This window comes from Echeneis naucrates, chromosome 13 (genome assembly GCF_900963305.1).
Source record: "Echeneis naucrates chromosome 13, fEcheNa1.1, whole genome shotgun sequence".
Taxonomy (NCBI): Eukaryota; Metazoa; Chordata; class Actinopteri; order Carangiformes; family Echeneidae; genus Echeneis; species Echeneis naucrates.
The window spans coordinates 12,774,252-12,796,391 of record NC_042523.1 but is presented as its reverse complement, the minus strand read 5'-3'; the positions used below and the strand labels follow the sequence as shown (position 1 = coordinate 12,796,391).

Sequence of the window (22,140 nt, the reverse complement as noted above, 5' to 3'; positions counted from 1 at the left end):
AAATAATGTTAAATACGGTCACTTGCACAAATAAAGAAACATAATTCTTGACCAAATGCTGATTTTGCAGCTTTCTCTTCACTTTGCCTGCTTCGTCCAGGTAAAGCTCCACATAAACCCAAATATTCAACCCCCATGCCAACAATACAGACGCACACCGTTCCACATGAGGCAAAAAAATGGAGGATGACTTGCAGAAACTGGAAACAGATAACGCTAGACATAATTGAGACTGTTTCAGGCCCCACACCATGGATCTCCCCTATTGTGACACCCCCCAAGCCAAAAGACCCAGATAAAGTAAGAGTCTGTGTAGATATGTGCCAAGCACATACTGCAATTCAACGTGAACATCACATCACACCCACTGTAGATGATGTCATACATGAACTTAATGGGGCATACTTGACAGCAGATACATAACATTCACTACTCACCTTGGTTTGATGCAATACGAACGTCTGAACTTTGGCATCTCATCAGCTGCAGAGGTGTTTCAAAACATAGTGTGTCAGACTCTCCAAGACCTGCAGACAAAGAGTCTGAGTGATGACATCGTCTGTGGCACCTCCTGGTCTGAGCATGACGACAGCCTCAGAGCAGTGTTCCTGAGGATCAAAGAGAGCGGCCTCACACTCAACAGAAAAAAATGTTATTTCAACAAATCCAGGCTTGAATTCTTTGGCTTCGTCATCTCTGCCAACAGCATTTCAGCAGGTATAAAAAAAGGTAGCAGCAATACAGCAGGCCAGCGACCTGCAGGATGCTGGTGAAATCAAGAGTCTGCTTGGGATGGCCAACTACTATTCTCGATTCATCAGAGACTTCACTCTTCACCACTGCGCATGCTCACAAGGAAAGACACACAGTGGGAGTGGGGTCCAGAAGGGGTGAAAGGGTGAGAGATGCACCATTGCATACGCCAGCTGTGCTCTCAGCTATGTGGAAAGGCGTGATTCACAGACGCCGTGTTAGTGTGCACAATATAGCCGTCATGTGGAGCTGTGAGCATTTTCATCTGTAAATTGACGGACATCCATTCACTCTAGTGACTGTTGAGTTGAACTATGGGCCATGACCCTCCAGCTGAGTGCACCAGGTGAGGGTGATCAGCTGATGGACTGGCCTTGGAGTCACCCACTCACAGAATCACTGCAGAGCAGCAGTGGGAGCCAGCATGAGGAGTGAATGACGCAGCCGGTGAACTTCCATGCATTTAATTTTCAGTTTTTTTGATTGTAACTGAGCTTTGTTTGTAGCACATTGTTGCAGCCCATTGTTTGTAGATCACTTTAATTAATTGATTAAGGACTGAATACTTAAGGTTAAAATCATGCTTGATAAATAGTATCAAAATGATGCCATGGGCTTTAAATATTCCAAAAATAATCAAGAATGTGATGTACTTAAAAGCTTTATTTTAAGCAACTGTTGATTCATTGCGTCGTTAAAATAATTAAAATCAGATAAAATTTCATTTCAAATGTATTTATTGTATTTGATTAATTTACTTAAAATATTAGGAACTGGATGTTATTGACAAGATTAATTTCTGGGTGTTTAAAAAATGGTTTTGACTGCATGTGTTGATCTTAGTTTTTGTTTTCTTATGTGGTGTTTGTATTTGTGTTTAAAGGTTTTTCACCTGGTTTACTTCTACATTGCATCAAACTTCTAAAATAAAAGGAAGTAAAAGAGAGCAAAACGTGTCAACGAGTGGAATCCTGTCTTCCTGAAATTAGCTCTCTTCAAGTGTGGAGTTCTGCACACTGGTCCAGTAGAGTCCTTCTTCCAAGGTAATTAATGAATAAGTTGAATTAAATTTCATGAACACTAAAATTCATTCTAAAGAACAGTTTCTCCATCTGAACCTGAGCTGCTGTCCGCTGCCTCTGAGTCTGCAGGCGGCCATACAATGATCGGTGCATGGCTACTGCTTATCACCTGCTCAGTAATCCATCTTTACTCCTCTTTTATGACTGACCGCAAATACACTCCTGCTGTCTCTTAGTCTTGTTGATCAGCATGAGCACAGTAAGATAGGCAGACAATATGTGTGTCTACTGCCTTAGTTTGCTTTAGTGATACTGACGCCCCTCCATGTGTCTCCATTTCTTCCAGGAGTGGATCTGCAGGCTGCAGGGCTGGTGACACCTGTACCTTTTCTCACTATCTGCAGAATCTCAACCCAGTCTCTGCAGTCAGATCAGTTCACCTTGCAGTTACACTGTCATTCTGGCTCCCATGATGGCTCTTGATAATATCCTGATTGTTGTTGCCAGATCCCTGCACCAGGATGCACCCCTCAGCTCCTTCCTGGTCTTCCTCCCTTGTCTCCGCTCCAGCAACCACCTAGTCTGGTGGTCCTTTCCGGCCTCCTGCCACTACACGCCTACGTGCTGTTCCTCATTTTTTCTTTTTCTTTCGTTTTTGTAAACAAATCCACTTTGATGTGGCCTTCATATTCTTATCTAGCCAGCTGTTGAGACACTCACTTATTTACTTCATTATCAGACAGGAGAGCTGACCGCTTCTTCTGTACAATGTTACCGTTTTGTCCATCCATCCATCTATCTTCCCTTGCTTTTCCATTTCTGGATCGCAGGGTGCTGGAGCCAATCCAAGCTCACTCTGGGCGAGGGCAGGGTACAACCTGGACAGATTCCCAGTCCATCACAGGGTGGGGTGACCATATTTTGATTTCCAAAAAAGAGGACACAAGATAGCCTACTTAAATGATACCTGCAGTTTACTCAAATATTCCTTAGGGTTAGGGTTAGATTTTATCTAACTGTACTTATGTACTGCATTTGGGGTCCTAATTAAATGTTCAGACAGACCTTTTCTATGAAGGCCGTACTAGTATGTCAATTTATTCATCTTATGTCTTATTTGAAAGAATTTTCATCATTTGTTGACAGTGGTTTGCAGATGAGCATATATCATTTAATACCCATTTGAGAACCTGACTGCTAAAATACTGTAGGCCATATAAACCAAATGAGACATTAGCCAGTTGATTAGTTTTATCTTTGCTGAAGAGAAGTGGGAATGTAAGAGCCATAATTTATGTTGGTGTAAGTGTAATCCTCCAAGACACTGGAGAGCAGTAATGCATTGTTTGTCGGTGGCTGCGAGAACTCACCACAGGTTTGTTGGTTGTTGATACTCAGGGCCTGTTGGGGAAGTAAATAGTTTTTACTGTGCTCAGATTTTATTTGTGGTTTAGTTTAAAAAAGTGTGATAGTCAACTTATTGGAAGTGACGGATGGCACAGTAAATGTTGCAAGAAAACAGAAACAAACTCTTGTAAAAAGTGGAAAGGCTGGACTTTTTCACAGCAGGGAATAACAGGTTTTCCAGATGGCAGAAAGTGTCTTCTGCTGTTAAACTAGTTTGGTGTGGTCAGTGTTTCTGGCATTTCCATTCAGTGTCTACAAATTGCTCTGTCATAAACACGAAAACAGGAAATATCCCATTGACATTAGATAAATGGAATCTCAAAATTAGTTTTTTAGTTTCTCAATTTGTCCCCACTCCCCTTGTTTCTCTCTTTTGAGTGCAGGCGGTGGTTGCCTCACAAATGACCATCCTGCAAACCTCCACCTCTCCACTGAGCCAGGCCTAGCCCCACTGCACTGCCAGATGATTCAGTCTGGGATGTCTCGTGTTTCTGGACCAGATGTCACCACCGCTGACTGCGTCTTATTTGGAATTGTGGTCTGCTTTTATTTTCAACAGTTTGTTGAACACATTTATGTGTACAACCAGAAGAATTTGGCAATGATCAGGGAAAGACCTAGATCTGACATGCAGCTACAGTATTTGCAAAACTCCAGACTCAGCTAGCTCTTCCAGACATCTGTGGTTTCCTGATTAGTGGAACCAGGACTGTTATACACAGACTTTACTTGTCTTTTTGGGAGTTTCTGGGTTTTTTTTTTTTTTTTTTTAATCAATTGATAATATTGTCCGGTTATCCTGTTGTGTGTAATCTGTCCCGTTTTCAGCCTCCTACACATCCTTATAAGGGCATACCCTGCGTCATTCCACAGCTGCGTCATTGAGAACGTCACAGATCTCTCGGCACAGAGGATGTAAGCTGGAGCTCCAGCTGTTTATCTGTTTGTAGCTGAGGAGCAGCTACCGGCATATGGATGGGTGGCAGTCCGCCGGGGGCACCCCGTCCTCCTCCGCCGGCCCGAGGGCCTTGGGGACCGGCAGAGGACGGTGGGGACACCCGCCCAGCCAGCCAGATCAACCCATTTGGGGTTGCATGTTGGCGGACAGGCAACAATTTTGCCCCTCCGCTGACATGCGTGTACACTAACGTAACTGTTAGTGTGTGCGCACTAACACGCACTACGTGTTAGTGTGCACAATAAACAACACATATACTGACACATGTACACGTGTACATGTGTCTGTGCACACTAACACACACCACGTGTTAGTGTGCACAATAAACAACACATGTACTGAGAAAAAACATCCACCGATAGTCGAGATTCCCACATTTGGGGAATTCGCAGTGGACAGCACAATCAGAGTGCAATGGCTGAGCCTCGCCCTGGGTGAACCACCTTCTTGATCGTGGTATCTGCCCTGCCTCCCCCACCTTGATTTCCCATATGATGCAAAAATCAGAAGTATAAATCACCAAGTTAAGCGAGAAGCAGTATAGCTGCAGCAGCAAGAAGCCGCAAGGAATGCTGGCAAAAAATGCCGAGTGTCACTGCGTAAATTACCGGGATTATAATAATAAATCTCCACTACCAGGTTTACTGCGTACCATATAATTATGTTTCTTAGGCTCCAGCTATTTGTTCTTAACTGAGTTAAAGTAACACCGGACACAGACATTTGCATATTTACTCTTGCCTTCCAAGTAAACGCACCTGTTCAGACTGTGTTTCTTCGTTTATGGGTCAAAACTACAATGTCCACTTTTTACGTCCCTTCCGGGGCGTTTTTAATAATTGATGGTAATGTCCGGTTATCCTTTTGTGTGTATGTGTATGTATGTGTGCCTCCCCCCCCAGGTTGTCTTTGTTCAGGTAAGCGTCTGTGACGTCATCCCCGAGAGGCTGCCCTGTGGGCGGATCTCCAAAACTCAACAAGGAAGCAGCAGACACCGGCGGTGCAGCCGAAGACTTTAAGATGAACTGAGAAAAAAAATTCCTCGTTTACCGACCCAGTGGGGACATGTGGGAGGCTGAGTGCACCGTGTGCAGAGCTGGTACATATGTGTCTGTGTCCAGTAAACTGGCCAGATTTTACATGTATTTATTTTCAATAAAGAATGTTCCGTTTTCAGCCTCCTACACATCCTTATAAGGGCATACCCTGCGTCATTCCACAGCTGCGTCATTGAGAACGTCACAGATCTCTCGGCACAGAGGATGTAAGCTGGAGCTCCAGCTGTTTATCTGTTTGTAGCTGAGGAGCAGCTACCGGCATATGGATGGGTGGCAGTCCGCCGGGGGCACCCCGTCCTCCTCCGCCGGCCCGAGGGCCTTGGGGACCGGCAGAGGACGGTGGGGACACCCGCCCAGCCAGCCAGATCAACCCATTTGGGGTTGCATGTTGGCGGACAGGCAACAATTTTGCCCCTCCGCTGACATGCGTGTACACTAACGTAACTGTTAGTGTGTGCGCACTAACACGCACTACGTGTTAGTGTGCACAATAAACAACACATATACTGACACATGTACACGTGTACATGTGTCTGTGCACACTAACACACACCACGTGTTAGTGTGCACAATAAACAACACATGTACTGAGAAAAAACATCCACCGATAGGTTGACGTGAGGATAAGGTTCATTTTTCACGTTACATCAGAGGAGAGCGCGAACGCAGTCCTCCACTACCACAAATGATGCAGTCGAGATGTGCTGGAGCCAATCCCAGCTCACTGATGTACATGATGTACATGTGAAATGGTGAAATAGCGCAAATGTATGCAGCAACTCCAGCAGCTCAGTGTATGATGTAAGGTGGTGACTCATCGCCATCCCATGTTCCTGCAACACCTGCTGGTCCCATATTTCATGAATTCTGCACTACAGCTCAACTCCATGAACTCCATGCAGCAACATGTTCCTGCCTACACCCCTCCCCCCCCTCCAATGCCTGTCTCACTCTCTCTCTCTCAACCCAACCGGTCGAGGCAGATGGCTGCCCCCCCTGAGCCTGGTTCCGCTCGAGGTTTCTGCCTCTTAAAGGAAGTTTTTCCTTGCCACTGTTGCCAAGTGCTTGCTCATCGGGGGATCTGTTGGGTCTCTTTAAATAAATTTATAAAGAGTTTGGTCTAACTCTTGTAAAGTGCCTTGATGTAACTCTGTTATGATTTGGCGCTATACAAATAAATCTGATTTGAATAAATCTGATTTTAATGTAACCCCGGGGTTAAGTGATGTAATGTACTGTAGATGTAAACATGATGTAATGTTAAATGTATGTGATGTGATGTAATATCTCGGTTCGGTTCCCGGCGTGGGCACCTGAACATGTCTACGGAGTTCATTGGTTACGAGTAATGGACTGGGCTAATGCAGATACGGCGCCCCCCCCAGGACCTAGGCCGAACCAGACCAGACTGGTGACGGCACCCCTTCCAGGAACGGACCGAGGCTAGACTGGCGACAGGACGCGTCCACAGACTAGACCAGTAAAAGAGACACAACTATTTTAGTGAATGATTGTTACATTTTTCTTCCTAATTGTAACAAATGGTTTGGCTATACTCACAGAAGGTCAGCTCTCCTCTCTGATAATGCAGTAAATAAGTGAGTCTGTCTCAACAGCTGGCTAAAATAAGAATAAGAAGGCCACATCAATGTGGATTTGTTTACAAAAAAGAAAGAAAAAGAAAAAATGGTTTCTAAATAGGATGTGGTTGGGATTTTTTTTTTTTATTTAGATATTGCAATCTGGACAATCTGCTCTTTAGTTTAAGTAAACACATGGGTAGTAATTATATATATTGCCTTCTTTCATGATTTTTTTTTTTTTTTTTTTTTTGCCCCCACAAAATAAAACAATAATGAATGAATATCTATCATGATTAAATCAATCCACAGTGGCCATGAGATTAATCTGATAAAACATTTTAATAGTTGACAGCCCTATAACATACATTTGCATTTTGTTGTTACCTTTATAGAAAAAACATTTGGTAAAATTAAAATATTTTAGCTTAAAGTTACATCATTCACATATAGTTTTACAAGTTAAATATGCGCCAATGCCAAAACAAACAAACAAAGAAAAAACACAATTATTTTTAATATTACAGAAAAACATTCACATGAAAATTGGCTGCAGTTGTATTTCAAAGTTGACAAAGGCACTAGGGATCTTTAAGTAACTGGGGTTTGAGATGTAAGCATTTCTGTATCCCTGATATACTTTTATTTTTCAATAATTGCATTGGAACTTTGGAATTACGAGCTTAATCAACATGACAAGCATAACATGATACATCATTGTATGAGTGACAAACAAGTGCAAATGTTTTTGCAAAGGAATGTAGTGCAGTGCAAGAATTAAGTAGTGTAAAGATTAAGCATATTAGTTTGTAGGTGTTTTAGCCTATGTGTAAATTAAATGGCACACATTACACATATACACACTCATGGCATCCTGCTAACGTGAGCACTACCAAAGCTACATGCATGGATAATAATCCTGGTACTATACTTCAAAGCTGAGTAGTTAATGTGTCCCCGTGCACTGTGTTGGGAAGTCTTAAAGTACTTATTAGTGTCTGAGTGTGCACAGTGAAACCAAGTAAAACCAACCCTGTAGTTGATACCCAGACCAAGAAGCCACACTGGAAGGCAGAGTGAAATGTTGCTGGGAGATGATGCATGTCCTCAAAAAGCCTCTCCAGGAAGGCACTAAGTGTTGCATTCAAGTGTTCATATAAATTGCAAACATCACAATAGCTGTGTGGCTGTTTGTGTCAAGTGGCAACAGGAAACCACATAGTAGGTAGTTTTTGTTGCTTCATACTGCTGGTTGGACAGAATAAGAGGTACAGAGGTACAGACCATACCTTATTTTCTACTAGGGTCCTTTAGTGGCTTACCCTGGCCCTGTATTTGAATAACTTCATGCTGGTGCAGTAACGGCATGTTAGCTATGTAACTAGAGTGTCACATGTGACATCATGTCAGAGTTGTTGTAATCCCCCTTTTTTGAAAGTGGACTGAGAACCAGAAATGATGTGATAAAAAAAAAAATGCTGTTAATGAGTAATGTTACTTTTCAATTAGTAAAAAGTAATCCGTAACTAATAACACATTTCAAGTAAGTTATTCACAGGAACAGCTGACCAGGTGGTCTATGTGACAGGAGCTATGGATGATGGCACTTCGAAATAATGAAATGAAGTGTCTGAAGAGAAGACTTGTGGTTGAAATCAGTGAAGACATTCATGTCATCAAAAATGTAGCTTTTCCCAGGAATCAGTTTAGGGTAGTTGCAGCGATTAGGTACTCTCAGGATATGAGGTGAGGGCAGATGTTTCAAAGTAGCACTGCTTCCATGAATTTTCAGCACACTGCTGAACACGATACTGTTCAGGGACACACTTTCCACAATCCCAATTTTCACTAAATAGTAACAAAAAAAGTAATGAGCTTTAAAAATAACAATTTTTTTCAAAACAGTATATGTTCCTACATTCCCCCCTGAAAAATCTATTTGAAAAACTGATAGCTTACTTTCTCCGCAAAGGCCATTTTCATTCAGATTACTCAGTAATAGAAATTTTGATTCTGAAACAAAAAAATGGTGCATCCATATTACTGCGAGGATGGTGAAACTAGAATAAACATCAAGTTCAAATGCTAAAGCTCAAGAACTGCTCTGTTAAAAATCACCTGTGATGAGCTTTGCCTGGTGCTGTCCTTGTTGGCGCACTGGATTTAACTTCCCTGCACAGCACGAGCACAGAGAGGTGTTGTAGTAGAGGTGACCACAGCATCTGAATCCCGCCTTGTTGGCATAGAGCAATTCCTGATCCTCACTTGAGCAGCATACACCCTCTTTCTGTAGTAGACATATTACATTAATGAACAACATGCTTGCTGTCAATATTAAGCAGTTTGATTAGTCTGATATCACTTTATGTGTCCTGACTTACAAAATACACAGGCATTAGATATTAAAGATTTTTATGTTTCATTTTCTAAATAAATAAATAAATAAAACAAATAGCAGCCCAGGATGTGAATAACCTCGCTTCAGAAAAATACTTCAAAAGTGGCAGTGTGGACAACAAAAAAATTCCAATAAAAAAACTGTACATGAGGTTGCCTGTTAGCATGCCTTTGACAAAAGAGTGACTTTTGAATAATGACCAGTGTGCTATACCTAACCTTCATTTGCATTTGGAGTTGGTGAAGACATATTTTGCTTATTTTTATTTGTGCTTTTATTTTGACAAGCCTGTTTTCTTCACATATTCAGCCTTCACTTGCATCAAGTAAATATTTTCTTAGGCTCATTTGACAATGAATGAGTTCCTCTGAATTCAAGAATTTCCTGCAGTCAAAAGACGTGCAAAGACAGAATGATGATTATTGTCATTGTTACTGATGAAAAAGTACCTGCAGATTTTGTAGAATAGATCCACAGCATTGTGCGTTCTGCCCTCGTATGCCCAATGATTTCAGGTCGTACAGTGTGCCAGCACAGCACTTCATTTGTGGGTCTTTAGAGTTGAAGACATGAATTCCACAGCAATGACTGTTTTCAACTTTAGTATGTCTGGATGGAGAAAAAGTTCATATCAAATCAGGAAAATAAGGTCAATGTGGATTCAATAGCATTAAAGTGGCTAGCAACATTCTGTGTATAGGATTTAATTTTGCTAATGTATTAGTAGATTCAACAGTAGATTGAATGCTCTCTTGCAGGATTTGCGCACACAAACACTATAGTCCTATCGCGCTTTTCTTATGGTGACTGATGACTGCTCTCTCAGGCCAGACGAGTGACAGCATGATACTCCATTTTATGTTCTGGAGAGATCAATTTTCATTTAAAAGTCAGTGGGTTACAATACATATTATCTGGGCATTAAATACACTGGATTAGAGGATAAAAGCACTTCAGCGGCAGAGTGGTCGGTGCACAATACTCAGGAAAAAAGTTAAAAACCTAAAAGGACTTATGGTCAAGTCAAAACTGGCCCAAAACTTTTTCCGTGCAACATGTAAAGCACAAAACTGACCTTTTAACAGAAATTTTAACTCAGCTTTTGTTGGAAAAATATTTCTTTAGCTCATTGGGTGGGCAACTTTTTCCACAAAGTCAGTCATGTTCTTTGGTTTGGTTTGAATTTCTTCCTAATGTGTTTCATCTGTATCTCGTTCAGTTCAGTGTGTATTTCAGTCTCAGTTTCTGTCTAGTCCTTGTCAGATCCTTTTTTTTTTCCCAAGCCCTAGTCCCGACTCACCTCAGCACTTTCGAAACCAGACACTAATTCTTAAATGTTGGCCAAATAACATGTGGTCTGCATGACTAACTGCTGATTAAAAAAGTGGAATGTGTCAAAACAGAAATACATGTTCAACTGTAGCTTGACAGTAAAAAGCAGAAAAGGCTATTAATTTGAACGATCGTCCTTTCTGGACTAGTCAATTCCAATGGCTCCATAAAACTAATAGTTACATTAAATCAATTAAAACTATTAGAATGCCAGAATAATTCATAATGTAGCCCCTTGTAGCGACTTGGCTGTCCTCCAAAGCCGCTGTGAGAGTGTGTGGTCCTGTATGTTTGTATGGCGCGCTGCTGCTTACATAAGCATGCTGACTCCAGATAGAGTTTTGCACGATTAAATGAAACGATACAGCTCCTCTGACGGCTTTCAGTTACAAATGCAATAAAGATGTAAACATGCGCACTGTCTGCGAAATACAACAAAGCTATAAAGTGATCAACACAACCAATGAAACCAGTGAAAGCGGTCAACAAAAAATTACGGCTACCATAGACACCTCTCTCCTCCCTGTGTGTGACCCAAACACCATGAATCACCGTGGCAACCACAGGCTAAACAAAGCAAAAGATGAGTAATCCACCCGTTACATAAAAACCCCTAATTACCATAGTCCTGGTTAACTGTTGGGTTGCCCTCAGGGTTAAAAGTGTGGTCCAATAATTAATTAAGTCTAATTGTACAATTGAAAAGGGAAAAACCAGACACTGATAAAGTGTGTCATGAATCACAGTTTGTTTCTTAAGGCAAAGAAGATTTGGGGTTTTAAATTCACTATGGACCTGCTTCCTCTAAACCTCTAAATAAAGGAAGTTATCTTCATTTCAGAACTTAAATGGGTGGAGGTAATATTTCACCCACAGGATGTGATGAGAAGAATATGCACAATGTAATGATATCCCTAACATTAAGTATTATTCGATGCAACAATGAAATGGAAAAATTAGAAAAAGATCAAAGAAAAAACTATTTATAATAATTTATAATAATTTAGAAAGGCGGTTCAAACACCTCCTTTCAAAATTTTTTAGACAAAACAAAGCCCACACAAACATTCCTGGCAGAGCAGCTGGGTGTAGTTGTATGTAATATGCACAAAGACTTATGAGGGAGGAGGTATAACTTCCATCCAGGATCTATTTGTCTGGTATTCAAAATATTTCCCAGCCAGACACCATATTTCCTCAACGCTGGAAAAGATTTAATCCAACAGCCAATGTCTGACAGTGTCAGACATTTTACATACCAGACATTTTGGCATGCCAAAGCAAAAGAACAAATGACTTTTTGTCTCACAGAATGTTACCAGTATTTAAGCATTAAGCGTTGTAAAGCATGAGTGTTCATTTAATCACCTGTGTCCATTGCAGCAGATCTCAGTGTGAGGATGGTAGAGTTCTGTCCCACAGTAGTGTATTCCCAGTGAGTGACAAAACCTAGAGCCACGTATAGTCCCTTTAGCTGGGTTAAAAGGAATATTGGTCTCTGATTCCTTTCCTGCTTCTCTGCCCATATACAAGATGTGATTACAGCAGAGAACTCCACCTTGTGCGATGCCATCCGCCTCCTGTCCACAGCACTAGAATCGGAAAAAAGTACATTTAAAGGGGCAGTTACAGGCAAACACATTCAGATGCACATCTAGGAACATGTATATACACAGGTTTTGAGAGAATGTAAGGAACACCAGAGGTCAGATACACAAAATGTTTTGCAAGTATTAAAAGTTGGTGTGACGTTGGAACAACATTGTCTCCTAACATTTGTTTATAATTGGATTATTATGGATTATGGATATTATGGATTTGTAAACTGGGTTTATGTTAAAAACCTAATGTTGGCTTGACGTCTGATTATAGTAAGGTAACACTGACTAAATGTTGGATGGTGGTTGGTTGTCAGCACTACACAATTAGTTGTCTAATGTTGTCTGACGTTGCAGCCCATATTCAACCAAGGACCAACATTAACACAACTCCCTGTGCCAGCTGGGAATGAAGCGGAGCGGTTTCATGGCTTACCAAACCACTAGAACATTTTGACAGATTTTTGAACGCAGTGTACCACATAAAACTGTTTCGAGGTCAGTAAGCACACCAAGAATTCATACATGAGAAAATTTAAGGATTTTAAGTGCACCTTATAGTGCGAAGAATCCTGCTCTTTTGAAAAAAATAAAAAATAAAAATAAATAAAATTAAAACAAGAGTGAACTGGTTAAGCATTCAACACCTAAACGTCAATAGGACATTACTTGATCTATCCAAGGTTTCAACCCAGACACGCAGCCACCACAGCAGACTTGGATACGTGGGTCATGCAGCATTGGAGCAGTATCACATCGACCTATACAGAGTGGGTGGGGATAAAACGATGAAAAGAGAACAGTTATCACTCTAAAATGACAAGAATCTGATCACATAAAGATGTAGGATTTCAGGGTGTAAAGCAGTACTGAGACACAAGGTCTGAGTCATCCAAGAAGAGAAAAGTGCATGAAAAAAAGGGAACATATTTCTCAATACTATCTTTGATACTATCATTCAATGAGAGCCTGTTTTCCAACCTCCTGATTTGATTTTCCAGCATCTTTCATTCATTTTTATCTGCCCAACAGATATGAACATTGGACTAGTGCAAATCTGTGAAAATCAGTACTATCATGGTGACCCTCCATGATGTCACCTGTAGGTTTGGTTTTGTGTGCTTCCCAGTGTGAACCATGGGTGAAGGATCCAAAACACCTCCAGACTAAGTAAGGCTAATTTAAACCAGTACCAGTCGCCTTATGCCACAATTTACATACCTTATACCCTCTTCATCCTCCTGTAGCGAAGTGTGTTGCAGGCACAATGACACTAAAATTCTGTTTAAGGTCTTAGGTTTCATTTCTAATTTTGGCGTATAAGTTGGGTTACGCTGTTGTCCCACAATAAGGTTGCGGGGCCTTTCTGTGTGGAGTTTGCATGTTCTCCTCGTGCCTGTGTGGGTTTCCTCCAGGTACTATGGTTTCCTTCCACCGTCCAAAGACATCATGTTTGGGTTAATTGGTGACTCTAAATGGTCTGTAGGTACGCGTGTGAGTGGTCGTTCATCTTTGTCTGTCTCTGTGTGTTGGCCCTGTGATAGACTGGTGACCTGTCCAGGTTGACTGTGCCACTCACCCAGTGTGAGCTTGGATTGGCTCCAGCACCCCCCACGACCCAGAAACAGAAAAGCGGTCGAAGATGGATGGATTAAAATCCAAATTATTAAAATTCCCAAGACCTACACTGAATTTACGTCTGTCACCTCTTTTAATGCCTGACTAGGCACATCTATACGAGACATAATTACCTCACATTTACATACTCCACAATGTTGACTTAGAATTTCCTCCATTTGGTTTTCATTGACCTGTTAGCATTAGATCAAAGTCCATGTCAGACCTTAGGCAGCATCAGATAGCAAATGGCAGATGTAACGTGCAACCACTCACCATGGCAGCACCAAGAAGGCTTTATCTGGTTTCTCTCACAGCAGTGAAATTCATTAGGGTCATAACATGTTGATCCGCAGAGGCTTGCTTCTTGCTCAGTGCTGTGAATGGGCAAAAATGAGCAAAAATTAATAAAAATGCATTTTTGTTGTACACAGCTGTACAAACACAATTCTTTGGGCAGCATGATAAATTAACCCCAAAGTTAGCAAATCATTGAATTGTAAATGTGTTATGAAAAGGGAATTGCGGTCAGCGTGTTTGGATTCACTCCTCAGTGCATTCTGGGGAATAATGCTGAATGTAAACATAACTTTTGTGTACTTTAAAGAAACTCCTGAGAACATTACAAATAGGTCTTTTTAAATGTTCATATCACTACTTATATTTATATTTGTAGTGATATCTGTATCCTGCATTGCTTCGCCATATCAGTGTAACGGTTTAAGGGTAAATGTCTGAGCTTTTTTTTTTTAAATAGCATCTTTCTAATAAAATAATTAACTAATATAATAGCTTTAATAGCTAGAAACTGAGCAGAACTAATTTAAGTAACACAAACACTGCCCCAAAGTGTATATTTACAAGAGCAAATATTGTGTCTTGAGCATATTGCATCAAATATTTGGTTGACTTACCATTTGGGCTTCGGTGCTGCGCTCTAAAAAAGGAGAAAGAGCAAAAATCAGTAAACATCTGAATGTGCAGACCACATGTCATCTGATTTCCAAGTAAAGCTATAAGACTTCAAATTCTGAATCCACGTAATCAACAGATACTCAACAAAAACTTTGAGCCTCACATTCAGAGCTAATATAATGCACTGCATTATGTTGAGGTGTTTTGTCCTTTAGGGTCGGGTCAGTGAAAGCTGGTCTATATATGAGGACATTTTTTGGTGGTGTAGTTTCTGGCCACTCTCAAGTAGCATAAAGATAGAAAAAAGATATAGGTTTCTTACCTGTTTCAATCCAACTGTGAAAATGAAACACAAAATGTTATCATAGCCTTCAGGGGAAAGGACATGCTGGAATACATTATCGAAGTAGAAGGCTGTTATGCCTCTAGAAACAACGTTTTATTTGTTTCACTTGTGTCCCGTCAAACAGGAAGTGCCGCTGTTGGCGGTAGTCATGTTGAGACATGCAACATTATCGGTTATCAGCTTCTCATTTTCCCTCTGTGCAAAGACAACTTCAGTGAGTATTGTTCATCTAGTGAGATGAAGATGTCGAGTTATTTTTGTGTTTGTGTGAATAGTGAAATACAGTTGGATGCTAATGTGTTTCTAAGCTAATCTAAGCTAGCTCCGTGGTTGCTCACTGCTTGTCATTTGATTAGCTTCACTGTATTTTTGTCTAATTGACTGTGGCTAGGTTAGTTAAGCTGTGCTAATGTTTATTTGCTTAATAATACAGATATTTCGTTGCATCATCTGTGTCCTGGATTTTTTCTCTTCATTAAATGTCCTCTAAAACCTAGCCCTTTGCAAGGAAAATTGTGTCAAACACACTTCACACACAGTGTAACTTGCTTAGCAGAAGTTGGAATTAATGTGCTCAATGTGTATACAGGCTTCTTCTACCGTACCTGAGTTCTTTGCACAGTGACTTGAATTAATGCTTCCTATCTGAAGAGTCCCATTTATTTCATAGCAGCACTGATTCCTGGTGTCAAATTGGTTGCGATCACAGCACTCGTGATGTTTGGAATGCCTTTCCAGGATCATTTTATTTCCAAGCGGACCACAACAGAGCTGTTTGTCTTCATCAAAAGCCTCTGTGGAAAAGATCACAATGATACTTTTATCATAGTAAATCACTTCTGTCTCAACTTAAAATTGCTGTTATCTCATACCCATCTCTCAAGTACTGCTTTGTTTTACTGAAATGTAAAGGTGATGTTTTTTTGTGGTAGTGCCACTCACCATTACCACAGTATTGTTGTGTTGCTGCAAAGGCAAGCATAAAGTCAACATAAGGCATCAGAACCTTGAATAGTACATACTGTGCAACTTTGTCTCTTGTATGAACATTTACTATCACAAGAGAAGTGATAAGTTTTTGCGATGAGTTAAATTCTTACAATGTAACCGAAAAACAAACCAATCAGAATGCAACGTTAAGTCACATAGAAAAGTCAGGAAAAGCACCTTAGTTTCTGTTTTTTGTTTTGTTTATTCGAAAATATGACATCAGTGCAGAATGAGATTAAGATCTGTCATTCAAAAGCAATTCATCTTTCTGCTGCGCCTCAGAACTAACGCACGATCTGGTTGAAATTGCGCATAAGGGTTCAAACAGGCCATAGATCAGTCTGATAAAGTGAAGATTAGGTTTCTGTTAGTGAAATGTTTACACAGGTGTCAAGACATTCTTCTACCGTACCTGAGTTCTTTGCACAGTGACTTGAATTAATGCTTCCTATCAGAAGAGTCTCATTTATTTCATAGCAGCACTGATTCCTGGTGTCAAATTGGTTGCGATCACAACACTCATGATGTTTGGAATGCCTTTCCAGGATCATTTTATTTCCAAGCGGACCACAACAGAGCTGTTTGTCTTCATCAAAAGCCTCTGTGGAAAAGATCACAATGATACTTTTATCATAGTAAATCACTTCTGTCTCAACTTAAAATTGCTGTTATCTCATACCCATCTCTCAAGTACTGCTTTGTTTTACTGAAATGTAAAGGTGATGTTTTTTTGTGGTAGTGCCACTCACCATTACCACAGTATTGTTGTGTTGCTGCAAAGGCAAGCATAAAGTCAACATAAGGCATCAGAACCTTGAATAGTACATACTGTGCAACTTTGTCTCTTGTATGAACATTTACTATCACAAGGGAAGTGGTAAGTTTTTGCGATGAGTTAAATTCTTACAATGTAACCGAAAAACAAACCAACCAGAATGCAACGTTAAGTCACATAGAAAAGTCAGGAAAAGCACCTTAGTTTTGTTCTTCTACCGTACCTGAGTTCTTTGCACAGTAACTTGAATTAATGCTTCCTATCTGAAGAGTCCCGTTTATTTCATAGCAGCACTGATTCCTGGTGTCAAATTGGTTGCGATCACAGCACTCATGATGTTTGGAATGCCTTTTCAGGATCATTTTATTTCCAAGCGGACCACAACAGAGCTGTTTGTCTTCATCAAAAGCCTCTGTGGAAAAGATCACAACGACTGTATCACTTTTAATTAAGCTATTATTTGTTTGTTGCATAGGCTAGAAGACTGTGCTAAAGCTACTGCAACACTGGCAGCATGGACATTTACTAATCAAAATATTTCAGTGGCAATGGTAGATATTTCAATTAAATAACTTTCCGTTTGATGATGAGTCAAGTTACGTTGAACTCTAGTCACCTTCACCACAACATTGAGCCTTTGGCACAGGCTTGGCAACAACGGTTGACTGACAGCATATCTCCGTGAGTGGGTTGTAGGGTTTAAGTTCACAGCAAGCAGAAACCTTTTCACTTGGAGTCACTTGAACAGGAGCTGTAAGAACTGAAATCAACTTAAGTTAGAACCAACACCAACATTGTAACCATTGAAATGCATGTCAGTGTATAATACATAGAAACACACACATATTATCTTGGTCTAATCCAATCTGGATATCTGCTGAGGCAGAGAATTAGACATCAACAGCATGAATCTTAGGACCCAACCTGTCTTCCATTTACACATCAGGCTGATGGTGTGAGGCAGGTGGTCTAGTAGTGTATTACACTGAGGAATAATGCTAGCAGTGGTAAAAAGTGGTTGTTTTTGCCAAAGTGGAAAAAAGTTATTTTCACTGTCACTGGAGTGGCCATGGTCTACAACAAGACAGCTTTCTACACTCCAGAACTAACTTCCACCCTGACCAAATCTGCACCCCTGTGCATCTTTGTCTTTCCATGACATACTTCAAATACAGTGACGTTTTTTTACAGACAGAAACACAGCTGTGACATGGGTTCTCCAGTGGCTCCTATTGTGGCCAATCTCTAAATGGAGGAGGTGGCAGGGAGCACGCTGAATGCCTTCACAGGAAAAACTCCCAGCCACTGGTTCAGATATGTGGATGACACGTGACACAAAATCAAATCGGACCACTTACTGGAGCACAAAGGGGCAATCCAGACACCACAAGACCAAAACAGAAGGGGGAGTTTTGTCAAAATTGTCCAAAACGCACCACAAAGAAACAACCGAGGCAGAAAGCAAAAAACATAAGAGCATTGTCATCCCACATGTGGCGGATCAATCGAAAAAAAAAAAAAGAAATCATAAGGGTCTTCCAAAAACACAAAATTCAAGTTAGCTTCAAACTGGCCAGTCCTTAAGACGGAGACTGGTCCATCCCAAGGACAAAACACCCAGACATGAACTCAGTAATGTTGCGTATGCAGTTCAAGCCAAAGAGGGGTTCTGACCTAAATATAAGAGAAACCAAACAGCCCCTCCACTGAGACGACAACACAGGAGAGCCCCCTCATCAGGACAAGACTCAGCTGTACATATGGATATTAAGGAGAAAGGTCAGTCTTTGGAGGACTCAAATGTCCAGAGACAGATGTCTTCTATGTCTTCTATGTCCACTTAGAGAAACCTTCTCTAAACAGAGGTGGTGGACTGAGACACAATTTGTCTGCAACGTACATGTTAGGATCCTAGTGCTTTTGTTTTGTTTTGTTTTTTCTTCCCCTGTCGGGAGCTGGGCAGAGCTGGACTCTCCACTTACCTGCACACCTGCCAGTCATCTACAATCAAGCGTCCTACCAGCCATCAGCAATAAAGTCCCCTTCACTCCAGACTGCTTATTACCCGGGTCCAGGCCACAGCTCGTTTTTCTTTGCCGCAACTCCTCCTGATCTGGCCTCACTCCGCTTTCTGATGACCCCCTCGGATTACCTCAGGACACCCCCAGACCCAGCCCTTCTGTCTTGACGCAAAATAAATTATTCATTTTTGCTACCTGCTATCTCTGTGTCTTGTCTGCATTGTGGGTCCAGGCTTCTTAACCATGACAGAACAATCTGGCCATGAAATGGACCCCGCAGACACTAACCCCGTCCAGCGAGTGGTAGGCCAGCAGGGAGTAATTATTGGTCAGCACAAGCAGAGCAACCGCACCCTGTTTGAGCACAGTCAAGCCTTGTCCCATCAAGTCTACTGTCCGCTCTGCCCTCAGTGTCCTCCGGCACACCTGCTCCTGCTGCTGTTTTCCACCTTCCCCGGTCACTTCTGTACCACAAGATTCCAGAGCCACTGATCCAGACCCATACTCAGGTCAGCCAAATCATTGTCTGGGTTTTTTTTGTTCCAGTGCCACTCCGTTTTGCAATTAAAACCTAGTTCATTTCATTCAGACACCTCTAAGATCCAATACATCTGTGGTCTGTTGAGAGGCAGGGCTGTGGCTGAAGCCTGGTTCTCTCGTCGCGCATTAGTTTTGACGCCTTTGAGAAGGAATTTAGAGGAGTTTTTGACCACTCCGATTACCAGTGTGATGCATCTCAAGAAGGGGGTAGTTTTTCAAAAGATCCCTGACCTTTGATCGCCTCCTTCAGCTTGGTGCACTCACCAGCTGGAAGCTGGTCTTTGAACTCCTCCGTCTTGGATTCTGTGTCGTGAACGATTCCCTCAGCCATGTTGACAGCCTCCACTCGGTCCTTCCTCCTTCTGTCCTCCTCTGCGTACTTCTCCGCATTCTTGATCATGTTCTCGATGTTGTCTTTGTCTGCATTGTGGGTCCAGACTTCTTAACCATGACCGTACAATGCTGTCTTGGGAACCCTCCCCAGGTAGTTTAACCCTCACATACATCTGGGGTCATGTGACCCCAAGGTGTCACATGAAACCATGGGGGAGGGGCAAACAACATCTTCAGACAAGATGAGTCCAGTTCCTTCCCACTAGACACTCCAAGACTAAGATGACCTTGGGTGACTGAGAACATGCAGATTTTTTTTTTTTTTTTTCTTGACAAATGTTTGCATATGACACCCCTGCTCCTCCTCATTTTTTATTTTCTTATGTTATTCTCTTGGAGGTATTTCTACAAGACACAGAGACCCCTTTAAGTTCATACAAAATAGCAATAACTCATAAGCGCCTGTCATCTCAGGTATGCTTTGTAACATTGCCCTCTAATGGCCTTGAGTGAAAACATTCTAAACTTTCTATGACACACAACACATGATTGTGCAACCAAAGACACTCCAGTGAACTTTCTCCAAGAAAGATTATATATTGTTCACACAGTTTGCCCAAACACTGCTGCAGATGTGTTGCAGTTGTAGTTTTCTGTTCTCTGGGCTCCAACACTGTTCTCGAACCCCATGCTGCTCTAGCAACATGTCAAGTGTCTCTGTAGTTTTTTGGCCTCTAATGTTTCGGCTCATTATCTTTCAGTAGGACCAGTGGCACAAAAAGTGGGTAAGCACTACATGCAATGCATAGGTGCGCCAAAGCAATGGTAAAAAATTATAGTAGTAAAATAAAATTGGTACTTTCTTTGCTTCTGCTGTTGTGTTTCTAAATAGATTCTGCATTTCCTTAAGGTTATATAACATTTTAGAGGGCTAACATGCTAGAGTAGGGCGTCCTCAGGACTCATAATAGTCCACCATAGAATTTAGACATAGAAAAGGAGCACGTCGCATCATGTCAAGGGATGGGGCAACAGTTAAATAAGTGGAAACGAGATGTCCAGTATAGTTTGAAGTTCTGTTGACTAACTGATTCACTTTGTCCTTTTTAGGGAAAATAATGCAGACGAATTGGGGGGCGGCCCAGAATTGTTGCTGCATACCCTCTGACACTGGGTAACTGCGCCCCTGAGAAGGACACAACCCCAGTATTTTCATATTAAAGGTTTTCTTTTCTAACCATAGTGATAGCAACATCCTGATATGGTGAAGCTCCAACTCTGCAACTGTACAAACAGGTTTAGTAAAGGTTGGAGAACCTGTAGAAATTGATTACATTTATTTTAAATGATAAATGTATTCCCAGCATTGCATGAAGAAGAAGAATGTAGGTTGGTATGTGTTTGTGTTTAAAAAAAAAAAGAGAGAGAGAATAAGGTGTAGTTCAGAACTCGCCCTGTCAGCCTTACGTGTCTGCAGATACACCCAATGACTACACATCTAGCTGCTGTTCATTTAAATCTTGCTGCTGCCCATGTGGTGACATCTGGGCCCATTTTATTTTTACTATCACTTGTGTGTCACATCACTTGCTAGAGCACTCACCTGTAACCCCTGTAACGCTCTAACACTGTCTGCCATGTCATTCACCTACAAACACTCTTCTGTCCTCCTGCTGGATCTCCTCTTTTCATTTCCCAAAGACTCAGTGGCAACCCTCACTACCAGCTGCAGTAGAGTTATTGTACGATGTCACTCTGCTCATCTGATTCTGTCTGCTCCGGTTCCAAATCAAAAGCTTTGACCGTAACATAAGACACAAGTCAACCAAGCAATCAATGGTGTAATTAGAATGATAAAACTTGTCTTTGAGCCCTCAAAATCTAAAAAGTTGTTATTTGTTTATTATTATTATTATCTTCATCAAAAATTTGGGATATTCTAAAAAAATTGACTTCCAGCTATTTTGGTCCAATGGGATATATTAATAGGTTTTCCATAACTATTAATATGCCAAATTGTTTTGGAATCCATTGCGTAATTGAGAAAACTGGCCCCAAAAGGTTACATTTTACTGAGATAAAAAAATTCACTTCATGTTTTAATTCATGTGAGGAGTTTTTTTTGCAGACGGCTTGACTGTGACTCACTGGCAATTTACGCAGTTTCCCAATTCTTCAGCCTAAAATAGTTTGTGGGATATTGCTCTTTCACATTTTCTATTCCCACTCATTTCATAAAACAGCTGTGCACACACAGCCCCACCCACACACACCCAGAGATCTCTTAAAAACACAAACACGAGTACCAAAATCTCACAGTACAACTTACGCGTAGTTGGTGACCGAGGCAGAGTCTAACAAGCACAGGAGAAGAGAGGAAATTGCTTCAGCACATATAATCAGCACTTCATCGTTTCAGGATAGAAGATAATCGACGTGCCACATTTCACACAATTTATCAGTGCATGGCCATCCAAGTGAGGTCACAGGAGGCCAA

The 22,140-nt window shown here is 41.2% G+C and overlaps 1 protein-coding gene, 1 long non-coding RNA gene and 1 pseudogene across 2 annotated transcripts; 1 reads left to right on the top strand and 2 right to left on the bottom strand.

The window, feature by feature from the left end:
• The first annotated feature begins 1,075 nt into the window (after positions 1-1,075).
• Positions 1,076-2,204, top strand: LOC115053610 (uncharacterized). The gene is made up of 3 exons (XR_003841468.1): positions 1,076-1,200; positions 1,637-1,796; positions 2,122-2,204. It is a non-coding gene; the product is annotated as an uncharacterized LOC115053610 (long non-coding RNA).
• Positions 2,205-4,500: 2,296 nt separating this feature from the next.
• LOC115053659 (uncharacterized) lies at positions 4,501-4,607 on the bottom strand (annotated as a pseudogene).
• Positions 4,608-6,977: 2,370 nt separating this feature from the next.
• Positions 6,978-19,710, bottom strand: LOC115053208 (uncharacterized). Its single transcript, XM_029517777.1, has 16 exons — positions 19,542-19,710; positions 17,366-17,509; positions 16,973-17,161; positions 16,724-16,747; positions 16,387-16,575; positions 15,927-15,950; positions 15,590-15,778; positions 14,961-14,974; positions 14,638-14,660; positions 14,000-14,100; positions 12,776-12,867; positions 11,877-12,100; positions 9,626-9,785; positions 8,897-9,065; positions 8,738-8,791; positions 6,978-8,626 (listed from the first exon to the last, which is right to left on the bottom strand). Exons 1-16 carry the CDS (start codon positions 19,708-19,710, stop codon positions 8,370-8,372), a joined length of 2,022 nt encoding a protein of 673 aa, XP_029373637.1. The 3' UTR covers positions 6,978-8,369.
• Between the last annotated feature and the right edge of the window lie 2,430 nt (positions 19,711-22,140).

What these genes read in the sequence shown, in the direction of transcription:
- LOC115053208 (XM_029517777.1), bottom strand. Translation starts at nt 19,710, where the DNA reads ATGATCAAGAATGCGGAGAAGTACGCAGAGGAGGACAGAAGGAGGAAG. An exon ending in ACAACAATACTGTGGTAATG is followed by an intron (nt 16,576 to 16,723) that starts GTGAGTGGCACT and finishes TCTTTTCCACAG; the next exon opens with AGGCTTTTGATGAAGACAAA. An exon ending in ACAACAATACTGTGGTAATG is followed by an intron (nt 15,779 to 15,926) that starts GTGAGTGGCACT and finishes TCTTTTCCACAG; the next exon opens with AGGCTTTTGATGAAGACAAA.